Below are 24094 nucleotides of genomic sequence, written 5' to 3' on the forward strand. Positions count from 1 at the left end.
TTGTAGATGTCCTGAATAGTGGGAGGTTCACAACTACAGATGCGCTGGGCCCTTTTTACATACTTGGCTTTGTAGATGTCCTGAATAGTGGGAGGTTCACAACTACAGATGCGCTGGGCTGTCTGCACCACTCTCTGCTGAGTCCTGCGATTGAGGGAAGTACAGTTCCCATACCAGGCAGTGATACCAGGCACTTCAGCCAGAAGTGCTGCACATTTCAGCCAACTCTGCTCCTTGGAGGGTCACGAGCTGAGAAGCCAGCCTTCAGCCAATTTGCTTCAGCTGTAGGATATCCAGAAACACGCAGGGGCGGAATCAGAACCAGAACCAGATTTATTATCAGCGGCATGTGACATGAAATTTGTTAACTTTGCAGCAGCAGTTCAATGCAATACATAATCTAGCAGAGAGAGGAAAAAAATAAAATAAAACATAATAATAAATAAACAAGTAAATTACGTGTATTGAATAGATTATTAAAAATGTGCAAAAACAGAAATACTGTATTTTTTTTAAAGTGATGTAGTGTTGCAAAGCTTCAATGTCCATTTAGGAATCGAATGGCAGAGAGGAAAATGCTGTTCCTGAATCACTGAATGTGTGCCTTCAGGCTTCTGTATCTCCTACCTGATGGTAACAGTGAGAAAAGGGCATGCCCTGGGTGCTGGAGATCCTTAATAATGGACACTGCCTTTCTGAGACAGCACTCTCTAACGATGTCCTGGGTACTTTGTACTAAAGATGTCCTGGGTACTATTGATATCTGAGCTCAAGTACTGAAAACGTGTGCCTGAGAACCACGTTTGTATACTGTAGCCACAAACATCTGTGAAGATCCAAAATTGCTCAGGCATACCTTGACCACAATTGAATGATCTGTTTGTTCAGCTTAAACACATAGGCTGGTTTCTCACGAGGTACTCAGGATGTTTCGGGCGAAAGAGTGTGAGTGGAATCAGTGCCAAATGGAGTCATTGCAGCATTATAAAGAGACTTCCATTGAGCAGGAACTTAGTGCAAAGCCCTGTCCATCTCCACATTGCCGTGCTGGGAACGGGTTGAGGGATTAGACCTACTAACACGACTGCAACACTGAAGTACTCAAGGCAATCTCATCGCTGAGGGATCAGTCTAAACTGAGGCAATGTGCAGTGAGTGCCCGTGTAGAAAGGATGGAACATGGAGCTTGGGGCTGCTCTCTGGCTGGCGAAGTGACTGGGGAACTGGTGACACCTGCTCCATGTTTCTTCCAACACCCCCAGAGATCTCTCTATAGTAAGAAGTTCAGTGCTGTTGCTGGTGACTGTGCTTAATACTGGCACAACAATGCACAACCCCAATGATATCTTTTTTAAGAATACAGTAGAGTGTGTTTGGACTCTGGTAGTATAACAATCGGTGCCCTGCATTAACACAGGGTTACCTGTACACAGTGATAGAAAGGATCACTTACACTGTTGATGTATGGAACTCGCACGTGCATAACCAGCTCAAAGAAGCTTTGCTTGTTCCACAAGCAGCAGTAAATTCTAAACCTTATTACAGTTTGATCTGCCTTTTCCGCACAGCTCAGGCATGGGAGGAATATGTGCAACAATTACATAGAAGTTGTTGCCTTATAGAACAAGGCAGCCAAACTGATTTAAGCCAGTGCACCTTTTTAAACTACTGGCCTGTCATGACTGCTCTCTATATAATTGAAAGGGTTCCTTTATAGTAACTCAGCATTGAATTATCATTGCTAGTCAATAATTGTGAATAATATGTTAGTTTAAGTTTGTTAACATCACCAATCTGCTGGAGGGACAGAGCAGGTCAACGTCTGTTGACGTTTTTACCTGAAATGTGGACAATCCCTCTCTTCCCACAGAGGCTGCTTGACCTGCTGAGATCTTCCAGCAGATTATTTATTGCTGTAGATTCCAGCAACTTCTATTTGTTCTCGACCTGTAATGCACTGTACTACAAAATCTCTAATTTTGACTACATTGAATATCCTGTGTATTTATGTTAGTGACAAATAATTAACTTGATATTGACCTTGTAAATATTCGTCTCATTTTAATGTTCACAGGATGCTGAAATGTACCAAATGAGTTCTGATATTGTACAACTGTATTGCTCTAAAATGTCTTGATTTTTGCCCGTTTGGCACATAATCAGATCGAGATTAATGTATTTTAACTTTTAAAATATGCATATCGAAATGTTTATTGTTGATCATTTTGAGATAATATTGGTCTTTGTTTTGTCTTATGAAAAGCTTCCGATCACAAAGTGCATGTTGCAATGGAATTGGATGTAATGCATTGATCGCGGAGGTCGGAGGAATCGTTTCCAATGTGTAATCGGTACCCACTGGTTAGTACGTGACACGGGCTATAAACGGGAAAAAGTTACAGGCGTTTGCCGAAGCGATCGCTCGGCTTTCCGATTAATCCACCGCATGATCAACTCTCGATTACCCCCGCCTGCCCGAATTCGAAATGAACTTTGCACGTCGATCGTTACGCGTCATAGGAAGGACGTTCCTGATTAGCTGGAGCGAGTTGCGTGCGTGGTTACGTTGGAGAGCGTGCGGAGCGATGGCCATGGCGACCTGGTGCTGGGGCACGCGAGCGCTGCGGAGTGGCGGCCGCTTCCTGTTGGCCCGGCCCGGCGGCAGGTGGGGCAGCGGGGTGAGGGCAGCGGGGTTGTTCGGGCCATGGAGCCCTTTCTCAGTCGCATTTACACATGGGTGATTATTGCCGGCCTGCCCACGAATCCCACCATCCAAGCCGCCTGCTTCCGACCTTGTCCTTTTCTTTCCGCTTCATTTCTGGGATACCGGCCTTTGATTTCAGTCTCGTACCCCCGGTTCAAACTGAATCGTTGCTACCTTCGTATGCCTTCGGGGTTGCTTAATATTGCATCAGTATAGCTGCTGCTCCGTCACTGTTTTGGCAATTGGCAGCATATTACTAAACCAGCTTGTAATCCATCTGATTTTCAAAAAATTATTTACAGTTAGTTGTTTCTGAAAGGCCATCATGTTAGCCCATCGTAAGAGAAAATTTATTTTCTTTGTTTCTATTCACTTAAACTATTAATAGAAACATAGAAAATAGGCACAGCAGTAGGCCATTGGGCCCTTCGAGCCTGCACCGCCATTCAGTATGATCGTGGCTGATCATCCAACTCAGAACCCTGTACCTGCTTTCTCTCCATACCCCCTGATCCCTTTAGCCACAGGGGCCATATCTAACTTCCTCTTAAATATAGCCAATGAACCGGCCTCAACTGTTTCCTGTGGCAGAGAATTCCACAGATTCACCACTCTCTGTGTGAAGAAGTTTTTCCTCATCTCGGTCCCAAAAGGGTTCCCCTTTATCCTTAAACTGTGACCCCTTGTTCTGGACTTCCCCAACATCGGAAACAATCTTCCTGCATCTAGCCTGTCCAATCCCTTTAGAATTTTATATGTTTCAATAAGATCCCCCCTCAATCTTCTAAATTCCAGTGAGTATAAGCCTAGTCGATCCAGTCTTTCTTCATGTGAAAGTGCTGCCATCCCAGGAATCAATCTGGTGAACCTTCTCTGTACTCCCTCAATGGCAAGAATGTACTTCCTCAGATTAGGGCACAAAACTGCACACAATATTCTAGGTGAAGTCTCACCAAGGCCTTGTACAACTGCAGTAGAACCTCCCTGCTCCTGTACACAATTCCTTTTGCTATGAATGCTAGCACACCATTTGCCTTTTTCACTGCCTGCTGTACCTGCATGCTCACCTTCAATGACTGATGTACAATGACACCCAGGTCTCGTTGCATCTCCCCTTTTCCTAATCGGCCATTGTTCAAATAATAATCTGTTTCCCTGTTCTTGCAACCAAAGTGGATAACCTCACATTTATCTACATTAAATTGCATCTGCCATGAATTTGCCCACTCACCTAACCTATCCAAGTCACCCTGCATCCTCTTAGCATCCTCCTCACAGCAAACACCGCCGCGCAGTTTCGTGTCATCCGCAAACTTGGAGATGCTGCATTTAATTCCCTCGTCTAAATTATTAATATATATTGTAAACAACTGGGATCCCAGCACTGAACCTTGCGGTACCCCACTAGTCACTACCTGCCATTCTGAAAAGGTCCCGTTTACTCCCACTCTTTGCTTCCTGTCTGCCAACCAATTCTCTATCCACATCAATACCATACCCCCAATACCGTGTGCTTTAAGTTTGCACACTAATCTGTGTGGGACCTTGTCAAAAGCCTTTTGAAAATCTAAATATACCACATCCACTGGCTCTCCCCTATCCACGCTACTAGTTACATCTTCAAAAAATTCTATAAGATTCGTCAGACATGATTTTCCTTTCACAAATCCATGCTGACTTTGTCCGATGATTTCACCTCTTTCCAAATGTGCTGTTATCACATCTTTGATAACCGACTGTAGCATTTTCCCCACCACTGATGTCAGACTAACCGGTCCATAATTCCCCGGTTTCTCTCTCCCTTTTTTAAAAAGTGGGGTTACATTAGCCACCCTCCAATCCTCAGGAACTAATCCAGAATCTAAGGAGTTTTGAAAAATTATTACTAATGCATCCACTTATTTCTTGGGCTACTTCCTTAAACACTCTGGGATGTAGACCATCTGGCCCTGGGGATTTATCTGCCTTTAATCCCTTCAATTTTCCTAACACCACTTCCCTACTAACATGTATTTCCTTCAGTTCCACCATCTCACTAGACCCTCAGTCCCTTACTATTTCCGGAAGATTATTTATGTCCTCCTTAGTGAAGACAGAACCAAAGTAGTTATTCAATGGGTCTGCCATGTCTTTGTTCCCTATGATCAATTCACCTGTTTCTGACTGTAAATGACCTACATTTGTCTTGACCAATCTTTTTCTTTTCACGTATCTATAAAAGCTTTTACAGTCAGTTTTTATGTTCCCTGCCAGCTTTCTCTCATAATCTTTTTTCCCTTTCCTAATTAAGCCCTTTGTCCTCCTCTGCTGGTCTCTGAATTTCTCCCAGTCCTCTGGTGTGCCGCTTTTTTTTGCTAATTTTTATGTTTCTTCTTTGGACTTGATACTATCCCTAATTTCCCTTGTCAGCCACAGGTGCACTACCTTCCCTGGTTTATTCTTTTGCCAAACTGGGATGAACAATTGTTGCAGTTCATCCATGCGATCTTTAAATGCTTGCCATTGCATATCTACCGTCAACCCTTTTAAGTATCATTTGCCAGTCTATCTTAGCTAATTCACGTCTCATACCTTCAAAGTTACCCTTCTTTAAGTTCAGAACCTTTGTTTCTGAATTAACTATGTCACTCTCCATCTTAATGAAGAATTCCACCATATTATAGTCACTCTTACCCAAGGGGCCTCACACAACAAGATTGCTAACTAACCCTTCCTCATTGCTCAATACCCAATCTAGAATGGCCTGCTCTCTACTTGGTTCCACGACATGTTGGTTCAGAAAACCATCCCACATACATTCCAGGAAATCCTCTTCCTCAGCACTCTTACCAATTTGGTTCACCTAATCTATATGTAGATTGAAGTCACCCATTATAACTACTGTTCCTTTATTGCTCGCATTTCTAATTTCCTGTTTAATGCCATCCCCAACCTCACTACTACTGTTAGGTGGCCTGTACACAACTCCCACCAGCATTTTCTGCCCCTTAATGTTATGCAGCTCTACCCATATCGATTCCACATCCTCCAGGCTAATGTCCTTCCTTTCTATTGCGTTAATCTCCTCTCTAACCAGCAATGCTACCCCACCTCCTTTTCTTTCCTGTCTATCCCTCCTGAATATTGAATATCCCTGGATGTTGAGCTCCCATCCTTGGTCACCCTGGAGCCATGTCTCTGTGATCCCAACTATATCATATTCATTAATAACTATCTTTAATCTTTACTAAGGTAATTAGTTTTCATTGTGAATAATCTCATTTTGGTAGAAATAATGTTTTTAAGTAGTACTTTAATTGGGTTGTGTGTGCTCTTGATTTGGTACTGGTCTGTGTCATTGTCTTTAAAAATGAGGTGAAAGCTATTCAACAAAGTGAGGTCTCGTCTGTAATTTATTGCCAGCCTGTATCCTCTTACTTTGTCCGTTAACTTAACAAATCTGATGACTATATGAACAAACAATACATTCTACAAAAATGATGTGAGGTTCTACATTAGTTCTGTTTAATGTCATTGATGTAAACAGCTTTTTACTAATGTTCAAGCTTTATTTGTGGATTAAAGTGAGTAATGTCTGTTTGAATTTCTGTTTTATTTAATGAACTGAAATGAACACATTCTCTAGGTTATTCTGCACTGCTACACAGCAAAAAAACACAAAACAAAGCTATGAAGATGACCAGAGCAATCCTCAGAATGAAGACAAAGGGGAACTAAGCTCAACAGAGAAAACGCTGATAGAAGAAAAGGCTAAGCTAGAGGAGCAACTCAAGGATCTTACAGTAAGCATCAAATGGCAATATTCAAACTTTTCATTGATGTTTTAGTTATATTTCTACCATGCAAAATGGGCTCAAATCCTTAAACAATCTTTACCAACGTATACCTCAGTTTTAAGTAACCACTCTCTTGTAGTTCCGTCCTCTTATTCTAGACTGTTCCACTAGAGAAGACATCTACCCTGTGGAATCCCCTTAGTATCTTGTGTGTTTGAATAAGGTTACTCATTTTTTCTAAACTCCAAGAAATATCAGCCCAAATTAATTAGTTTGACTTGGTAGAACACCTCTTGTCCCAAGGATTAGCCTGGTGAATCTCTTTTGTACTGCTCCGAAAGTTATTTCATTTTTCTTCATGTAACTAATCAGACAGGGCTCTTGAGAACTGTAAAATAGCCGTGAAGGAGCTTAGGGTGCAACTTAGAGCTAGAAGGGGGCTTGGCAAATAGGACTGAGGAAAACCCTAAGGTGTAAACAGGAGAATGACTAGGGTGAGGGTAGGGACAATCAAGGATAACAGTGGAAACCTACCTGGACTCTAAGGAGGTAGTGAAGGTCCTTGATGATTATTTTATCAGTGAGAGGCACCTAGATGTTTGTGAAGACAGTGACAAACAGGCCGATATTTAAAATAAGTCAATGTTTCAAAAGGGGATGTGCTGGAACTTCTGAAAAACATTAGAATAGGTAAGTCCCTGGGCCAGATGGGATTTACCTCAAGCGAGGGAAGAGGTGGCTTTGCCTTTGGCAATGGTGTCTGAGTCCTCACTGGCCATAGAGATAGTACCACATGGTTGGAGAGAGGCAAATGTTATTTCATTGTTCAGGAAAAGGAGTAAGGAAAGGCCTGGGGATTATAGATCAGTGACTCTTACATCAGTAGTGGGCAAACTAATGGAGAGGAATTTTAGAGACAGTATTTACGTCCCATTATGTTTAGTCAGCATGGCTTTGTGAGGGGCCAGGTTGTGCCCCATGAACCTGATTGAATTCTTTGAGGTTGTGATCAAACAATTTGAAAGTAGAGCAGTGGATGTGGTGTATGTCAATTTTAAGTAAGGCATTCGACGAGGTAAGTTTATTCAGGAAGTCAGGAGGCATGAGATCTAGGGAAACTTAGCTGTATGGATAAGCATATAGATGATAGGAAAATAGAGGGTTTTGTAGGAGGGAAGGAGTAGATTGATCTTAGAGTAGGTTAAAAGGTTGGCACAACTCTGTGGGCCAAAGGACCTGTACTGGGCTTTAATGTTCTATTGAGAGGTGGTAGGTTTAGAGACTACTCCCATATGTGTACTCTTTTCTCTGCTATGCATGATTCCAACCCACAAGGATTCTTGTCACTACTCAGTGTATTTATATCAAGGCTAAGCATTGCTCTGCTGCCTTTCTTGATTAATAACTCCAGTCCACTTCTTTTTCCCTTTCTTTTTTTACACTATGGTGTAAACCTAGAATCACATTTCTGTAAAAGCTGTTTCATCACACTCATATGTTGCAATCTGTACATCAACGTGTAGTAATTGTAATAAGATGGACAACTTTTCAATTACTCATTAAGCTTTGATCTTTGTTAATTTATTTACGGCTTTGGATTTGTTCCTGAGTTTTGAATCATCCTACCAGTATCCTAAGTCATTGGAATCCCATTCCCATTGTAGTATTTGTGCTCTGTCACGCATAATAACTTGTATATAATAATGACTTTTAATATGTGTCATGAACAATGTTATTTATAATAATGACTTGGATGTTGGTCATAGACTTCCAAGCACAAAAACAACTACCAACATCATTATCTGTCTCCAGTTTTGGATTCAATTTGTATTAGATTCCATGGGCACAAACCTGACTTCTATGGAGGAAACTATGTCAAATGTTCATGAATTCTACATCAAGTGTTGTCTTTACCTTTACACCTAGCCAAATCTTTGAAGAATTCCGTTAAATTAGGCTGTCCTTAGTTAACTCCTATCTCTAGATTGCTCAATGTTTTTCAAAAATCTTCCCCACTGCTAACAGGAATTTCTGGTCTGTAATAATTTGGTATATCCCTGCTACCCTTGAATAAAGGAACCACATTTGCAATTCTTCAGTCTTCTGGCACCTCATTTTTGGTCTACAATGGTTTTTAAAAACCTGTCGGGTATTTTATCATCACCTTCATTTTGGATATTTTATGGGGAGCCTAGCCTATACACCTTTATGTTCATTAAAACAACTCGCATTTCTTAATATGATGGGCTCTTGGAATAACATCATCTCCCTCCCCGAAATCTCCACAAGTCTCCTTGAAGTTTGTGTAAGTGTTTTAACTATAGCATACTCTTGGCAACTTCACTTTAATTATTGGTTAAGCATACTCGGTTACTATTTTCCCAAGGTAACTTGAGATTCAAATGAATGCAATAATTATGAAAAGCACTTACTTGTTTCTTTCAATCATTTTAAGCGTATACAAGGTTGTGTGTGTGAGTGACAAGCCTTGCCAATTAGCTTAGATTTACACATAACCCCTCAACTGTATGCAAAGTCTCAGAATTTGTTGCAAGGCGTGGACGTATTGATGGGAAGTACTGGACAAAAGCCTAGGCATCCCAGAAAATCTGGCTGTGCTATATTCTTTCATAATGCAGTTGGGTTGTTTTGCTTTAGGACTGTTATTTCTTTCTAAAATCTCTATTGTAAGTGCAGAAGCTGGCTTTATTTTTGCATATGTATGTTTATTCCAAAGTAGTGATATGATCTATTAATTGTTTCCCCATTTCCTCTCATTTCATTTGAACTCCAGTAACTTATTCTGCTAGAAGCTCTCCAGATAGGAGTTTAGAAAGGGAATTTCATCAGACAGTTTGATACCAGCCAAATACAATTCTGATTGCGTGTGTGTGTGCGCGCGCGCTATACCAGCACACAATTTCAAAACAATGGTCAAGATGAACATTTTATTTTTCTACCTCAGAGTGTTCGGGGTAGATTGTACCCATATCATTGTTTCTGATTGGTTATTGTAATTCAGGTAATTGTTGATTTAATTGGGAATTATGATGTAAAATTCTGTGGATAGTAAGTAATAGAAATGGCTTATTTATTTATTGAGATACAGTGCGTAATATCCCCCTTCTGACCCTTCGAGTTGCGCTGCCCGGCAACTTCCGACTTAACCCTTGTCTAACCACAGGACCAATTATATCAACCAACCAGTACGTCTTCGGGCTGTGGGAGGAATCGGGAACACCCCAGGAAACCCATGCAGTCGGTCATGGGGAGAATGCACAAACTCTTTACAGGCAGCAGCAGGAATTGAACCCATGTCACTGGTACTAAAAAAGTGGCGTGCTTGGAACTATGCTACTGTACCACTGGTATAAAAAAAATTGCAGATTTATGTCTATTTGAGGTTAAATGTGTGGATTCTTTTTTAGGACAAATATAAAAGAGCACTGGCAGATACTGAAAACTTGCGTCAAAGAAGTCAAAAGCTTGTTGAAGAAGCTAAGTTGTATGGTAAGAGATCACAGATTATGTAGTAATTTCACTTGCAGATTGTTATTGGGAATTGTGGAATAATTATTGTACTGGCCTGACAAGTACCTCGGTTACGTGTGTGCCTATAGTTTGGATTAATCAACCTGACGTTACTCGGCATGGGTATTTCCTGTAGGGGATGGATATCCTTTAACTATAATACATCTGAACTTGCTGACATGTGGAAGAGGTACTGACTCGCCATTAATAGATCTTTCAATATTGCTTGTAAATATTGTTCCAGTCCTATTTGCTGAGGCATTGGGGAGAGACATTGTTTTGTACTGTCAACTCAAAGTTATTAAGGACTTTTGATTGTCTATGACATTAAGAAATAAAATGTTTAAAAAGTTACAATTTTGGTAAAATTTCAAAAGTACAATGTAAATTGCATTATTAGATTCATAATCAATCACCGTACTCCGAAAACTCCAACATTCTGGTTTGGTGTTATGCTTCTTAGTGTCACGTACCCTGTGACTGGGTTACTGAACCAGCAGAAATGGAATAATACGTTGGAGTCTGGTATTACTGTAACTAATGGTGTTTATTAGTAAACTAAGTAATACAGTACTATAAAATGCAAATATATATAAAACAGGTTAGCACTGATATATACAGAAATGTGAAAATATGAATCAAAACCAAGCTCTATCGAAGTCTAGGAGTAGAGTTCAGTTCAGTTTCTCTGGTGCACATTAAACTTCCTAGAGAAATAAGCCACTGGGTGTCTAGGGAGAAGGGTTTTGAAAAGTCAGGCGCTTTTAACACAGGATAGTAGCACAAAATAGTTTTCAGCCTCTCGAAGGCTTGTTGGCAAAGGTCACTCCACACAAATTTTTTGTTCTTTTGTAAGAGGGAGGGCATTATCTGCAAAGTTCTTACAAAACTTCCATAGTACCCCACCATTCCCAGAAACCTTCTCAGAGCTCTCTTATCAGTCGGGACAGGAACTGCAGAAATAGCCTGCACAGGAGCCAGCTGCCCCTGTCCTACCACATACCCCAGCTATGTGACTGTAGTGTGGCCAAACTCACTTTTGGCGAGATTCACTGTGAGATTGGCTTCAGGCAGCCATTTAAACAGTTCCTCCACAGTCACAAGGTGCTCGTCCCATGTATCACTCCAGACCACTAAGTCGTCAATGTAAGCCCCTGTGTTCTTTAACCCTTTAATCACTGAGTCAATCATCCTTTGAAATGTCCCTGGAACATTTTCCATTCCAAAAGGCAAGACATTATACTCATAGAACCCTGATGGTGTGACAAATGCTGAAATTTCTCGAGCCCTGTCAGTTAAAGGAACACACCAATACCCTTTTAGTAAGTCAGTCTTCGTGATGTACTTAGCCTTTCCCACTCTATCAATGCAATCACCCACCCTTGGGATAGGATAAGCATCAGTCTTTGTGATGGCATTCACTTTCCTGTAATCTGTACAAAACCTTGCACTACCATCAGGCTTCGGGCCAACCACACATGGAGATGCCTAGTTCAAGGTAGATCGCCTGATAATACCTGTAGCTAGCATATGTTCAATTTCTTTTTCCACTAGCTTGCTCTTTTCTAAATTCATCCTATAGGGATGTTGCTTAATAGGCTGGGCTGCATTAACAATAACATCATGTACTGCGACCGTACATCTCCGAGGTACATCTGGACATAAATCTGTATGCCAGTTAATTAGTTTTGTCAGCTGTTCTCTCTGCTCAGACTTCAAATGACAGACCTTATGAGCAAAGTTGGTCAAAACAACAAAGTTCTCTAATCTGGTGGGTACTATATTTATCTTTTCAAAATGCTCTTGCCCCTCATCAGCACTCATTTGTTTTCATGACAGCACTGTGACTGGTGTGGCCTTAGGATCATGATAAGCTTTCAACATATTAATATGAACTAATTGAGTTGGTTTGCGCCGATTAGGGGTTTCAATAACATAATTCAAAGAATCTATCTTCTTAATTACCTTGTATGAACTTTGGAATCTCGCCTGCAGGGGTTGGTCACCAAGGGAAATAAAACCAGGACCTTATCACCAACCTGAAACACCTGTTCTCATGCTCATTTGTCATACCACTGCTTCATTTTGACTTGGGAGTCTTGGAGATTTCTCTTTGCAAGGTCACATTTCTTAATAAGCCTCTCATGGAATTTCAAAACATAGTCAATCACATTGACATGCACTGTCAGGTTAAACCATTTCTCTTTAAATAGGGACAGAGGTCCCTTGGGCCTATGACCGAAAACAAGCTCAAATGTGCTGAACCCCAGCGACCCCTGAACCGTGTCCCTCACTGCGGACAGCAGGCGGGGTAATCCATCATTCCAGTCTCTAATATTCTCCTGGCAGTAGGTTTTTATCGTGTTTTTCAGTCGAGTGAAACCGCTCCAAAGCCCCTTGGGACTCCAGGTGGTATGCAGAGGACAAAATATGTTTAACTCCCATCTCAGGCATCATCCGTTGGAATGTACTCCCCTGATCAGACTGAATCTCTTTAGGCAATCCTACCATAGTGAAAAACTTAACAAGTGCCTTTACCACCGTGTGAGTTTTTATGCTCCCCAGAGGTACAGCCTCCAGGAATCTAGAGGCAGCACACATAATAGTCAGTACATACTGATGCCCAGCCGTGGTCCTAGGCAAGGGACCCACACAATCTGCGATGACTCGGGAGAAAGGTTCCCCAAAGGCAGGTAACGGCTGAAGAGGTGCCTTAGGAATGACCTGATTCGGCTTTCCTACCACCTGACATGTGACTCCTCTTACTATAATCAATAATGTCCTTCCTCATATTTGGCCAGTAGAATTCTCTCATAACCCTATCTATTGTTTTCCTTACTCCAAAATGTCCACCTAGGGGTGTCTTGTGGGCCAGGTTCAATATTTCGTCCCAATAAACCTTCAGAACTACCACCTGGTGTACAATCGCCCAATCCTCATCTGTAGGCACTGTAGCCGGTCTCCACTTTCTCATTAATACTCCCTCTTTAATGTAGAATCCCACTGGTTCCTTTTTAATTCCCTCCTCCAAGAGAGCTGTCTCCTTCAAAGCCACAAGTTCCTCATCTTTCCTCTGTTCCCTCACAAATTCTTTCCTCGATAATGGTAAATCCATCTTGCCCCTCTTTATCTCCTCAACTTCACTGTCCTTTAACCCCTTCTTTCTTTTCAAATTTTTTTATTGTTATTATCCAAAAGTAGCACAAGTACATCGAAATAAAAACACTTACAATGCCTCATAAAAGAGGAAATTATCTTAAGGATTGAAAATTGTGAATAAAAAAAACCCTACTAAGCAAGAAAAGTGAGGAAAAAAGAAACCCATTGGAGGTACAACGCCAGAGCCATGTGTCATACAAAAAGCTTCTAAAAATAAACATCAAACCGCCAACAAGGAAAAAAGATATATCAAAAAAATTTATATTTAGATCGTGGAGGAAATCTATTAGTTAACTGAAATGATAATAATGAGCAAATGAGCCCCATCTCTTCTCAAAATCAAATAAAGGTTCAAAGGTTCGACTTCTAATTTTCTTAAAGCTAAGTCACAGCATCACTTGAGAGAACCATTGTGACAAAGTAGGAGCTGATATATCCTTCCATTTCAACAAGATGGCCCTCCTAGTTATCAATGTAACAAACGAACGCAATAACATGTTGGTCAGACACAGAAATACCATGGATATTTTGAGGAATTATTCCAAAAAGCACAGTCAATTTATTAGGTTGTAAATTGATTCTGAGGGCTTTAGAAATTGTCGAAAAGACTGACTTCCAAAACTGTTTTAATATAGAACATGACCAGAACATACGTGTCAGTGTAGCTATCTCAGTTTTACATCTATCACAGTACTTGTCAACACTGGGAAGTATTTTAGAAAGTCTCTCCTTCATCAAATGGTAACGATGTACAATTTTAAATTGAATCAGTGCATGACTAGCACGGATCGAAGAAGAGTTAACCAGCTTCAGAATCCGTGTCCAATCCTCCCATATAAAAGTCAAATTGAGCTCCTTCTCCCAATCCTGTTTAATCTTAAGTAAGGGACCCTTATCCCATTGTAATAATAAATTATAAATTCTTCCAACAGAACCTTTCAACGAGGGGTTCATATTCATAATAGTATCGAACAAGTCAGCCTCCAATATGTAAGGAAAATTACTTAAATATTTTTGTTAAAAATGTCTAACTTGAAGATATTGTAAAAAGTGTGAATATGAGAGAGAATACTTATCGACTAATTGTTCAAAAGACATCAATCTGCCTTCTTTAAATAAATCCAAAAAAGAATTAATACCTTTATTTTTCCAAAGTAAAAAAATTGGATCATTCCAAGAAGGTTTAAAAAAGTAATTACGATAAATTGTACTGCAAAGTTTAAATTTTTTAAGATTAAAAAAAATTGCGGAACTGGATCCAAATTTGTAAAGGGTGCTTAACCACAGGATATAGAATTAAATTAGCAACTTTAGCTTATTATATAGGTAGAGCAACTCCTAATAACCGAAGTTAAATAAAACTGTTTCACGGCTCTTAGTTCCAGGTCAACCCAAATTGGCCGATCATTCCTATTATCCCTATGTAACCAAAAGGACATATACTGCAAATTAACAGCCCAATAATACATTCTTAGATTAGGCAAAGCAAGACTTACGTCCTTTTTCAACTTTTGCAAGTGACATTTACCAATTCTTGGTCTTTTATTATCCCAAATAAAAGATAGAATAATAGAATCAATCCGATCAAAAAACTTCTTAGTCAAAAAGATAGGAATATTCTGAAAAAAATATAAAAATTTTGGTAAAATCATTTTAAATACATGAATACGACCAACAAGTGAAAATGTAAGTGGGCTCCATCTACTAAAGGAATACTTCATAGAGTCCACTAAAGGAGGGAAATTGGCTTTATAAAGATCCTTATTTTTTTTAGTAATTATAACACCTAAATATCTAAAAGAATCTGTAACTTTAAAAGGAATATTATTATATATAGAGACAGATTCATTTAAAGGAAGTAATTAACCTACTAAAGTTTATATCCTGAAAAGTCTCCAAATTTATCAAATAATTTTAGCAAAGCAGGAATAGATTCTTCAGGCTTAGATATATATATATATATATATATATATATATATACCAATAAATCATCAGCGTAAAGAGAGATCTTGTGCATGGTCTCATTCACAAAAATCCCATGAATATTTTTGGCTTCACGAAGAGCAATAGCAAGAGGTTCTAATACTAAGTTGAATAACAAAGGACTTAATGGACAACCGTGTCTTGCCCCCGTGAAAGCTGAAAAAAAGGAGACCTACAGTTATTAGTGACAACAGTAGCAATAGAAGCTTTATATATAATTTTAATCCAATTATTAAAATTAATACCAAAACCAAATTTTTCTAAAACATTAAATAAATATTTGCATTCAACTCGATCAAATGCTTTTTCAGCAACCAAGGATATAACGCATTGTGGAGTTTTAGAAGAAGGCGAATATATAATGTTAAATAATCTCCAAACATTTGAGAAAGAATAACGACCCTTTATAAAGCCTGTTTGATCTTTAAAAATGATTTCACCCAATGTATTCTCCAACTGATTGGCCATTACCTTTGAGAGAATCTTAGCATCAGCATTCAATAATGAAATAGGTCTGTATGAGGCACAATCAGTAGGATCTTTATCCTTTTTGTGAATTGAAATAGAAGCTTCATAAAAAGTGGAGGGTAAATCACTTTTCACAAAAGATTCTTTAAACATCTCCAACATATATTGAGAAAGCAATTTTCCAAATTTTTTATAAAATTCTACAGAATAACCATCATGTCCCAGGGCCTTACCAGATTGCATTGAAAAAATAGCTTTATGAATTTCGGATTCAGTAATTTGGGCATCAAGAGTTCTTTTGATCCTCAGCAGAAATTTTAGGAAAAGCAATCTTTCGTAAAAAAGCATTCATTTCAGAAGAGTCTACTGGACTTTGAGATTTAGAAAGTTCAGTATAAGAATCTTGAAAAATCTTATTAATTTCTTCATAATCCCAAGCCAGGGTACCATCTTTTCTATGAATTTTCAAAATTTGCCTCTTGGCTCCAGTTGATTTTAATGGAGATGCAAGTAGTTTATTATTTTTATCTCCAAACATATAAAATTGATTCTTTAACTTAAGTAGATAACCTTCAATTGGATGATTTAATAATAGGTTATATTGTGATTGAAGTTCCACCCTTTTTTTAAAATAAGTCAATATTAGGGGAAGTTGCATAGATATTATCTAAATCTTTAATTTGTCTTGAAATTTTACCTAACTTTGCTTTAGTCTGTTTTTTTAGTTGAATAAGAAATAATCTGACCACGTAAAAACGCTTTGAATGTATCCCATATAATTAATTTAGACATACCTGCTATATCATTAGAAAGAAAAAATTCTTTTATCTGGCTTTCGATAAAACTGATGAAGTCAGAGTTTTGCAATAAAGTCTGAGACATGCGCCATGATGGATGGCCAAAAATGACATTGTCATATTCACAGTTTTTAACATTAGGCAAAAGACGGGATCAACTATAATATAATCAATCCTCGAATATTTTTTTATAAACATGATAAAAAAGAATATTCTCTTATCAGGGTGTAAATGCCTCCATAATTCGATCACCCCAAAATCGGTCAAAAAGGAGTTAATAACTGACGCAGAACGATTTGAAAGTCGTTAATTAGTTGAGCTCTTATCAATCATAGGATTTAAACAACAGTTAAAATCCCCACCCATTATCAACATATACTCATTTAAATCTGGCAGTAAAGCAAATTTTTTTTTTGAAAAGGATCATCTAAATTAGGACCATACAAATTAACCAAAACAACCTTTCTATTACAAATCACTCCTTTAACAATTAAAAATCTACCATTAGAATCTGATTCAGTATCCTCGAGTAAATATATTAGATTTAATAAAGATAGACACGCCCTTAGTTTTGCTCTGAGAAGGAGCATGGAGTTGTATTCCATTCCACCAGCGAAAAAATCTATTTTGATCTCCTGCCTTGATATGCGTCTCCTGAGCAAAAATTATATCAGGTTGGAATCGATTAATAATTTTAAGTCTTTTTTCGTTTAATAGGATGATTCCAACCATGTACATTCCAACTTATTACATTAATCCGTTTAACTGCCATACTATAATTTTATTCCAATTTACTTTATACATGCGCAGAACACATACCAATACGGGATTATCAAAAATGGCAGTGATGAAGAATACAGCCATATAGAAAACATGCATGCTCCAGAACCACCCAATGGGGAAAAAACACCTAGCTCTAAACCCACCCACCCTCCCAAAAGCCCGAAAAAAAGGCAAGTTAACTAAGATAGATGCGAAGTCATGGGCTGCTCTGTCGGTCTCGTCTCTCCCTCCCCCCAGACAGTACACAAAAAAAATGACCTTGCAAGAAAGACAGTAACGTCTCGACAAAGGAAAGTGTTTACATTCCATCATACATTAAACAAAAAAGAACCAAAATAATATAATCTCTTAGAGAGAAAAACTAGCGCCATCTTAAGTTTAGCTTTAAATCCCTAAGAAAACTTTAAATTTGTTTATAAGGCGCTATAATAAAACATAAAAAAGGTTAATAGTATACTTAACCAAACTAAATTTATGAAAATATTAATTAGTAATATCATAGTAACTAAACCCTCCCAGATATATATAAAGAAACCCTATTGGTAGGAAAAAAACTACCAGTAATTCAAGAAACAACAAAAAAAAATCAAGCCAAATATTAGATAAAAGGAACAAGTCCTTTTATCCTCTTTTCTCAGTCAAATATGTAATTAACCATTTAAACAATCAAACTTGATCCGTAAATTTTCTTTCCAAAAAAAAAATCCAATAGGGTGTAATGATGAGCAGGTTTTCTTCTTTTATTAATCTGTCAATGAAATATCCAAATAGCCTTCATATATCTTCTTTTCGAAATGTGAGTAATATACAGATAATCAAGCAGCTTTTCAGATAGATCATTCGGTAGTACTGTCGATGGCGGTGACAGGTATCGCCTGGACAAAATCCAGTGTGGGTATGTGGGGAAGAATTAGGAGGAAAAAACTTTAATTCTTGTCGGGTAACTCAAAGAGGGAAATAGTTTCTTATCATATGCTTGTTTCATTACCAAAGCAAATCTTGCTGTTTGTTCCATTACTTCTTTCAGATAATCTTCATAAAAACGAAGCTCAGACTCGTTGAATTTGAAAACTCTCTGTTTTCTTGCCTGTCGCATTATTTGATCTTTAATTTTAAAGTGATGAAAACAAACCAAAATAAATCTTGGTCTGGTTGAGTCTTTAAATTGCGAAGTGGACAGCCTGTGCGCTCTTTCGATAGCAGACCCCTGTGATAAAATAGTCAGAAATAGATCATGAATGAGCTTACCAAAGTAAACCGTTAAGTCTCCATTTTCAGCTCCTTCTTGCAGTCCAATGATTTGTATGTTGTTTCAGCGAGACCTGGTTTCCAGGTCAATAATCTTATTACAGTATTTTTCCAAACGGGTTGTAGTTTCAGACAGTTTTTGCTTAGTTAACTTCAATTCCTCTTCATGTTTAGTAACTTGAGTTTCCACATCTTTAAGTTTTCCCAGAAATAACTTCATTTCATTATTATTCTTTTCCAGTTGATCTTTAATTGCCTTATTCTGATCCTGAATTGATTTCAGTGTATGAACGATATCTTGAGTCCATGTTGGCATTTCATCAGATCTTTCCTTCGGCATCTTTCCTTTTCCATTACCTTTATCAGTAGATTCATGCGGATTCTTCCCACTTCTCGTAGACATAGACATATTACTCCCCTTCAAGAATCAGCAATTAAAAATTTCAAATTCAAAATTACAGCTGGGGGGAGGGAGAGAAAACTAAGAGCAGCACAGAATTAGTGCTACTCCATCGACAGATAAAGGCGGTCTCCTCAAACCCCTTTTGATACAGGGACGGTAAAAACGTCTCAGCTAAATCAACGTCTGCCGCAGCTACATTAGGGTTTGTTTCAGCAGCCCTTCTCGCCATGCTTCGGATTACTGCGCAAGTGGGATAAACTTCAGAATCTGTAGGTGGGTCCTCAGCACTTACAGGCTTACTCGTGAGCTGAACTGTTGGGAACACGTCCCTCCCCTGTCAGGCCATTCCCGAGTAAGACATCCACATCACGTATCGGGAATGTAGAGACCGCACCCCAATCGTGACTGGTCTGGATACCAACTCACACTTCAAAAATATTTTATGCAACGGTACTGCCTCTGTCCCTTTTCCAATCCCTTCTATCACCACGTCACCCGTCTCAGTCTCAGTCTCAGCACTGAAATCCAACACACTGCTTAGGATTAAGGACTGAAAAGCCCCAGTGTTTCTCCAGATTCTCACTGGCACTGGGATTGATCCCTCCTTCACAGATACCAACCCGGTCAAAAGAAATTTCTCCCATCCCTCCTGAGCTCGGCTTGGCTCCTCCTCCTTTAGCGACATTTCAGCCTGCTTAATGCAGGCAGTTGGGGTTGGCGCCTTTCCCTTTCCTGTCTCTTTCTTTGGAGCTAGACACTTAGATGCTATGTGACCAGCTTTCCCACAATTATAACACGTAAAGCTAGGAAACTTCCTTCCAGTCTGCTTTTCCTCCTCCTTACCCTTTCCACTAGTCCCTGGCTTACTCTCTGACTTAGCCGGTGGGCTTTCTCTACCATCCCCACTACCCCTCTGGTAGCTCTTACTTGGGGAAAACTTTACCTTATGGGTTAAGGCGTATTCATCTGCTAACTTGGCAGATTCTGATATGGACTTAATCTTCTTCTCATTCAGGTATGTCCGGGTATTATCCGGATCACAACTTTTAAATTCTTTGGTCAGGATAAACTCCCTCAAGTGGTAAAAATCTTCCTCCATCCTTTCTGCAGCGCACCAACAGTCAAAGTACACACGCTTCTCGTATGCAAACTCCGTGAACGTCTGATTCCACTGCTTTCTTGAGTCCCTGAACTTTTGTCTATACACCTCGGGCACCAACTCATAAGCCTGAAGTATAGCCTGTTTTGCTTCCTCATAATCATCTGCAACCTCCGCAGACAATGCTGCATACGCTCATTGAGCCTTTTCTTTAAGTACACTCTGTAACAACACAGCCCCCTTATCTCGCGGCCACTTCTGGTTTGCGGCCACTTTTTCAAAATGCAGGAAGTACCGATCAATGTCCGTCTCCTCAAACAGATGTACCAACCTAATCTCCTGACTAACATTAAACTTCTCCCCACGGTCTGCCCCGCTATCTACATGTTGCCATCTTTCCCTCTGGAATGGTCGCCGTCTTTTTGCCTCCTCTCTCTGCCTTTCTGCTTCCTCTGCATCTAACTTAATTCTCTCCAGCCGCATCTCTTCCAGGCGTATCTGGACCTCCCCTTTCCCTACAGGAAAGTGCTCTAACACCTCTGCTTTGAATGTCCTCATCATGACATAATATTCAGCTATCTTCTCTTGTATTTCTGCCTTTGTCATCCCTTTCTTAACCTCCTTGAGTTCCAAGGTCTCCACAACTTCCCACGACTCAGCCTTTTTAGCATTCTTTAAACCTGCGTGGTCTGGTCTTGACAGAAATCCCTCAACATCCATTTCTGCTGTTTTCCTGTTTTTGGTTTTCCACGCAACCAAATCAGATAAGGGAATTTACCCCAATCAGTTCAACAGCCCCCTCAATTTGATGTTCAGAATCCCGGACTGAGGCCCCAATTTCTCAGGTACCCCGTGACCAGGTTACTGAACCAGCAGAAATGGAATAAGACGTTGGAGTCTGGTATTACTTTAACTAATGGTGTTTATTAGTAAACTAAGTAATACAGTACTATAAAATGCAAATATGTGTAAAACAGGTTAGCAATGATATATATACAGGTGTGAAAATGGGAATTAAAACCAAGCTCTATCGAAGTCTAGGGGTAAATGAATAGTCTTAAGATGGTGCAGAGTTCAGTTTAGCTTAAGTCGAGGTAGTTGCTGTTGGACAGTTGGGGAGAGAGCGCGCGAGAAGTGATGCAGTTGCAGGCAAACCTTCCATTGTCTTCTTGTCCTGTTGTGGTCACCAACTGTGACCCCTCCATACCAGGCCAGACCGTTCTTCAGTGGTAGGCTTGTCACCCAGGCGAGAATGGACACACACAAGCCCCCAACGGTCTGCCTTCACACACTGTGAGCCTCTGATCGATTCCCCCAAATCGATCCTCCAAACCCCCACTTTTGCATAGGTACACAGTGCTCTTTCAATGTCCCATGGTGTGTCTGCTTGTATCTCAGAAGATTTGCTTTTTATCTCTCCTGATGGGGTACCAGCCATCCATCAGCTGCCCACCTTGTTGTCACAGCAGGAATCCACACAAGCAGGCAAAGTGTCCTTGGAGCAACGTATACAATTATCGAAGAAGCCATAATACTAAATCGCTTTCTCTTTCTCATTATCAGCATCTGCAGCAGGATGCCTCCCCCCTCCTCTTCTCTCTCTCTCGTTAGCAGCATAGTTCACAGTGGGGGTCAACTCTGGACCCCATCTCAGCCTGGTTTGCTCATCACACCTCACATTAGAAACAGATTAAAGTTTTCTCTCCCCAAATTGGCACATGCAACTGATTCATCCATGCTGATTGTGATATGAGACATCTCAGGGAATCAGGTTATTTTTTTAAAAACTAAAAAGATTGGCTACCTGGCAATTAAAATGGGAAAATCAACAGCAGAATAATAGATACTGCCACTTTAATAAATTTACAATGCTTCCTTTGTTAACAGCAAGAGGAAATTCATCTAGGATTTATTTTACAATTCTCTTTCTGGTGCTTTATAGCCTTTTCTGTACTTTAACTGGGATACTGTCACTGTTTTGATTGTATTTTACCCTCTTCTTAGGTATTCAAGGATTCTGCAAGGATCTTTTGGAGGTGGCAGATGTCCTTGAAAAAGCAACAGAGAGTGTACCCAAAGAGGAAATCACTGAAGCGAACCATCACCTTAAGCACCTCTACGAAGGTCTCGTCATGACAGAAGGGCAACTTCAGAAAGTGTTTTCGAAGCATGGCCTTGTCAGACTGAATCCCATTGGAGCCAAGTTTGATCCCTATGAGCATGAAGCTCTTTTCCATAGTCCTGTGGAAGGGAAGGAGCCAGGCTCTGTGGCACTCGTGTCCAAGATAGGCTATAAGCTCCATGGACGCACTCTACGACCAGCTTTAGTTGGGGTTGTCAAAGGAATAGAATAATGGTGATTAGGACTGCCTGGTGCACAGTAATTCCAGAAAGACCATGATAGATCAGATTCTTTGACTAATGGATTTTTATGTCTGACTGTTTCTGAAGTATTGAAAATGGTACTGAATTCTGCAACGAATAAGGATCTGCGATATGTAAAAGGTTTCCCTATTAAAGGTGTGCTGACTTAAAATTAACTACTTTTTCTGTTTCCGGTATTGATCATCAATATTCAGATATTTATTAAGCATCTCCCAAGTTTAAATGTTGCAATGGCCCACTTGCATTCAGTACCTACACAGAGCTACTTTAATGACAATTATCTGTTGGCAGCAGGCCTCATCTCACTCTTCCCTCCTGATTACACTTACATCCAGGTTTTTTTGTTACAACAATCTTCATTTCAGACAGGAAGAAAATAGTCCATTTTTCAAAGTGTTCACTTGTATGGCTTTATATTACAAATCTTGGATTAAAGGGTATTACATCTTTAAAATTGTGAATTGTACACTGTACAAAATTGAATTTATTTAAATTCTTCTTTTGGAAAATCAATTTATCCTTTGTTGGATATTGTGAAAATTATTCCGTACATGTCCTGAGATTTCTGTATGTGAATAGTTTTTCTTCAGTTGTGGAATCTGCAAGAAGCTAGTACATTCATTGAACGTACTGCAATATTTAAAATAAAATTGACCAATTAAGAATGGTTTGAATGTATTCTAAATATTGGATTAAATTGGGATTGCAAATTTTAATTATCAGTTTGAAAGGAATATGTTTTTTGTCCATGAGAGAGAAAGGGGGAGTAAAACTCAATTTTAATTAAGTTATACGATAATACTTTCTTTATCCAGTCTCTAACATTAAGAATGAAATAAATTTAATAATAAAGTCCTTTTTTTTTCAATTCATCTCATGGAGACTTGCACAATTGTATATTACACCATGTTATATTCAATAAAAAGCAAAACTCAAGATACTGGAGTCATTACGTCTGAAGTTGGTGAAGGGCACTATAAGTTAATATTTTGGAAGATTTTGTGGACTATTTAAAACTAGCAGGGTCATGAGAACGGTGTGATGGGGCAGTTGGTGTAAAGGTAGATACTGTGTAGAGACAGGCAATAGAAAGGACAGTAGTCAGTTGGATGAGTTAGAATATGTTCTGCTGGATGTTCTGGAGTTTAAATGGTTCAAAAGGGGCAGGAAGGGAGGTAAAACAGGTGGGGAGTAGCATTGCTAAGGAGGGCATCCTGGAGGTATTGTCTTCTGAATTGGTGGAAGTATGAAACAAGGAGCAATCAATTTATTGGATAGCAACAGACACACTGAGGTGCAGATTTTAGAAAAATGCAGTAATAACAGGATCATTGTCATAACTTAACTAATATTGATTGGCACCACCTCAATGCAAAGGTTTAGAAGGGGCCGAATTTGTAAGATGGGTCCGGGAAGGATTGCTGACACGGTATGTAGGGAAGCCAACTAGAGAAGCCAAACTGGATGTGGTATTGGGCAGTGAATCTGGTCAAGTAACCAGAACTCCCTGACCTTTAGCATAATTTTAGAAAGGAACAGGAATAGACAGTATGGGGAAGTCTTTACCGTGGAGAGCAAATTTACGATGCTAATAGGCAGGAACATAGAATAAATTGGGAATGGAAATGCACAATTGAAATATTGAAGTTGTTTGGGGAAGCACCTACATGGGGTTCGGGATACATTTGTCCCATTGAGGCAGGGAAAGGGTTGTGGAGTGGAAAAAACTATGGTTGACAGGAGATGTGGAAAATCTAG

At 39.4% G+C, this 24094-nt stretch overlaps 1 protein-coding gene across 1 annotated transcript; it reads left to right on the top strand.

Moving 5' to 3' along the window:
- Positions 1-2510: 2510 nt before the first annotated feature.
- Positions 2511-23272, top strand: grpel1 (GrpE-like 1, mitochondrial). The gene is made up of 4 exons (XM_059964848.1): positions 2511-2665; positions 6330-6486; positions 9909-9990; positions 21956-23272. The coding sequence occupies exons 1-4, from the start codon at positions 2586-2588 to the stop codon at positions 22303-22305; spliced, it is 669 nt and encodes a 222-aa protein (XP_059820831.1). The 5' UTR covers positions 2511-2585; the 3' UTR covers positions 22306-23272.
- Positions 23273-24094: the final 822 nt, after the last annotated feature.

This window comes from Hypanus sabinus, chromosome 3, assembly GCF_030144855.1.
Source record: "Hypanus sabinus isolate sHypSab1 chromosome 3, sHypSab1.hap1, whole genome shotgun sequence".
In the NCBI taxonomy this organism is placed as follows: Eukaryota; Metazoa; Chordata; class Chondrichthyes; order Myliobatiformes; family Dasyatidae; genus Hypanus; species Hypanus sabinus.

Excerpts from the sequence above, each read along its gene's own strand:
- grpel1 (XM_059964848.1), top strand. The coding sequence starts at position 2,586 with ATGGCCATGGCGACCTGGTGCTGGGGCACGCGAGCGCTGCGGAGTGGC. Across the intron at positions 6,487-9,908 it reads AGCAACTCAAGGATCTTACA|GACAAATATAAAAGAGCACT; the intron begins GTAAGCATCAAA and ends ATTCTTTTTTAG. Across the intron at positions 9,991-21,955 it reads TGAAGAAGCTAAGTTGTATG|GTATTCAAGGATTCTGCAAG; the intron begins GTAAGAGATCAC and ends CCCTCTTCTTAG.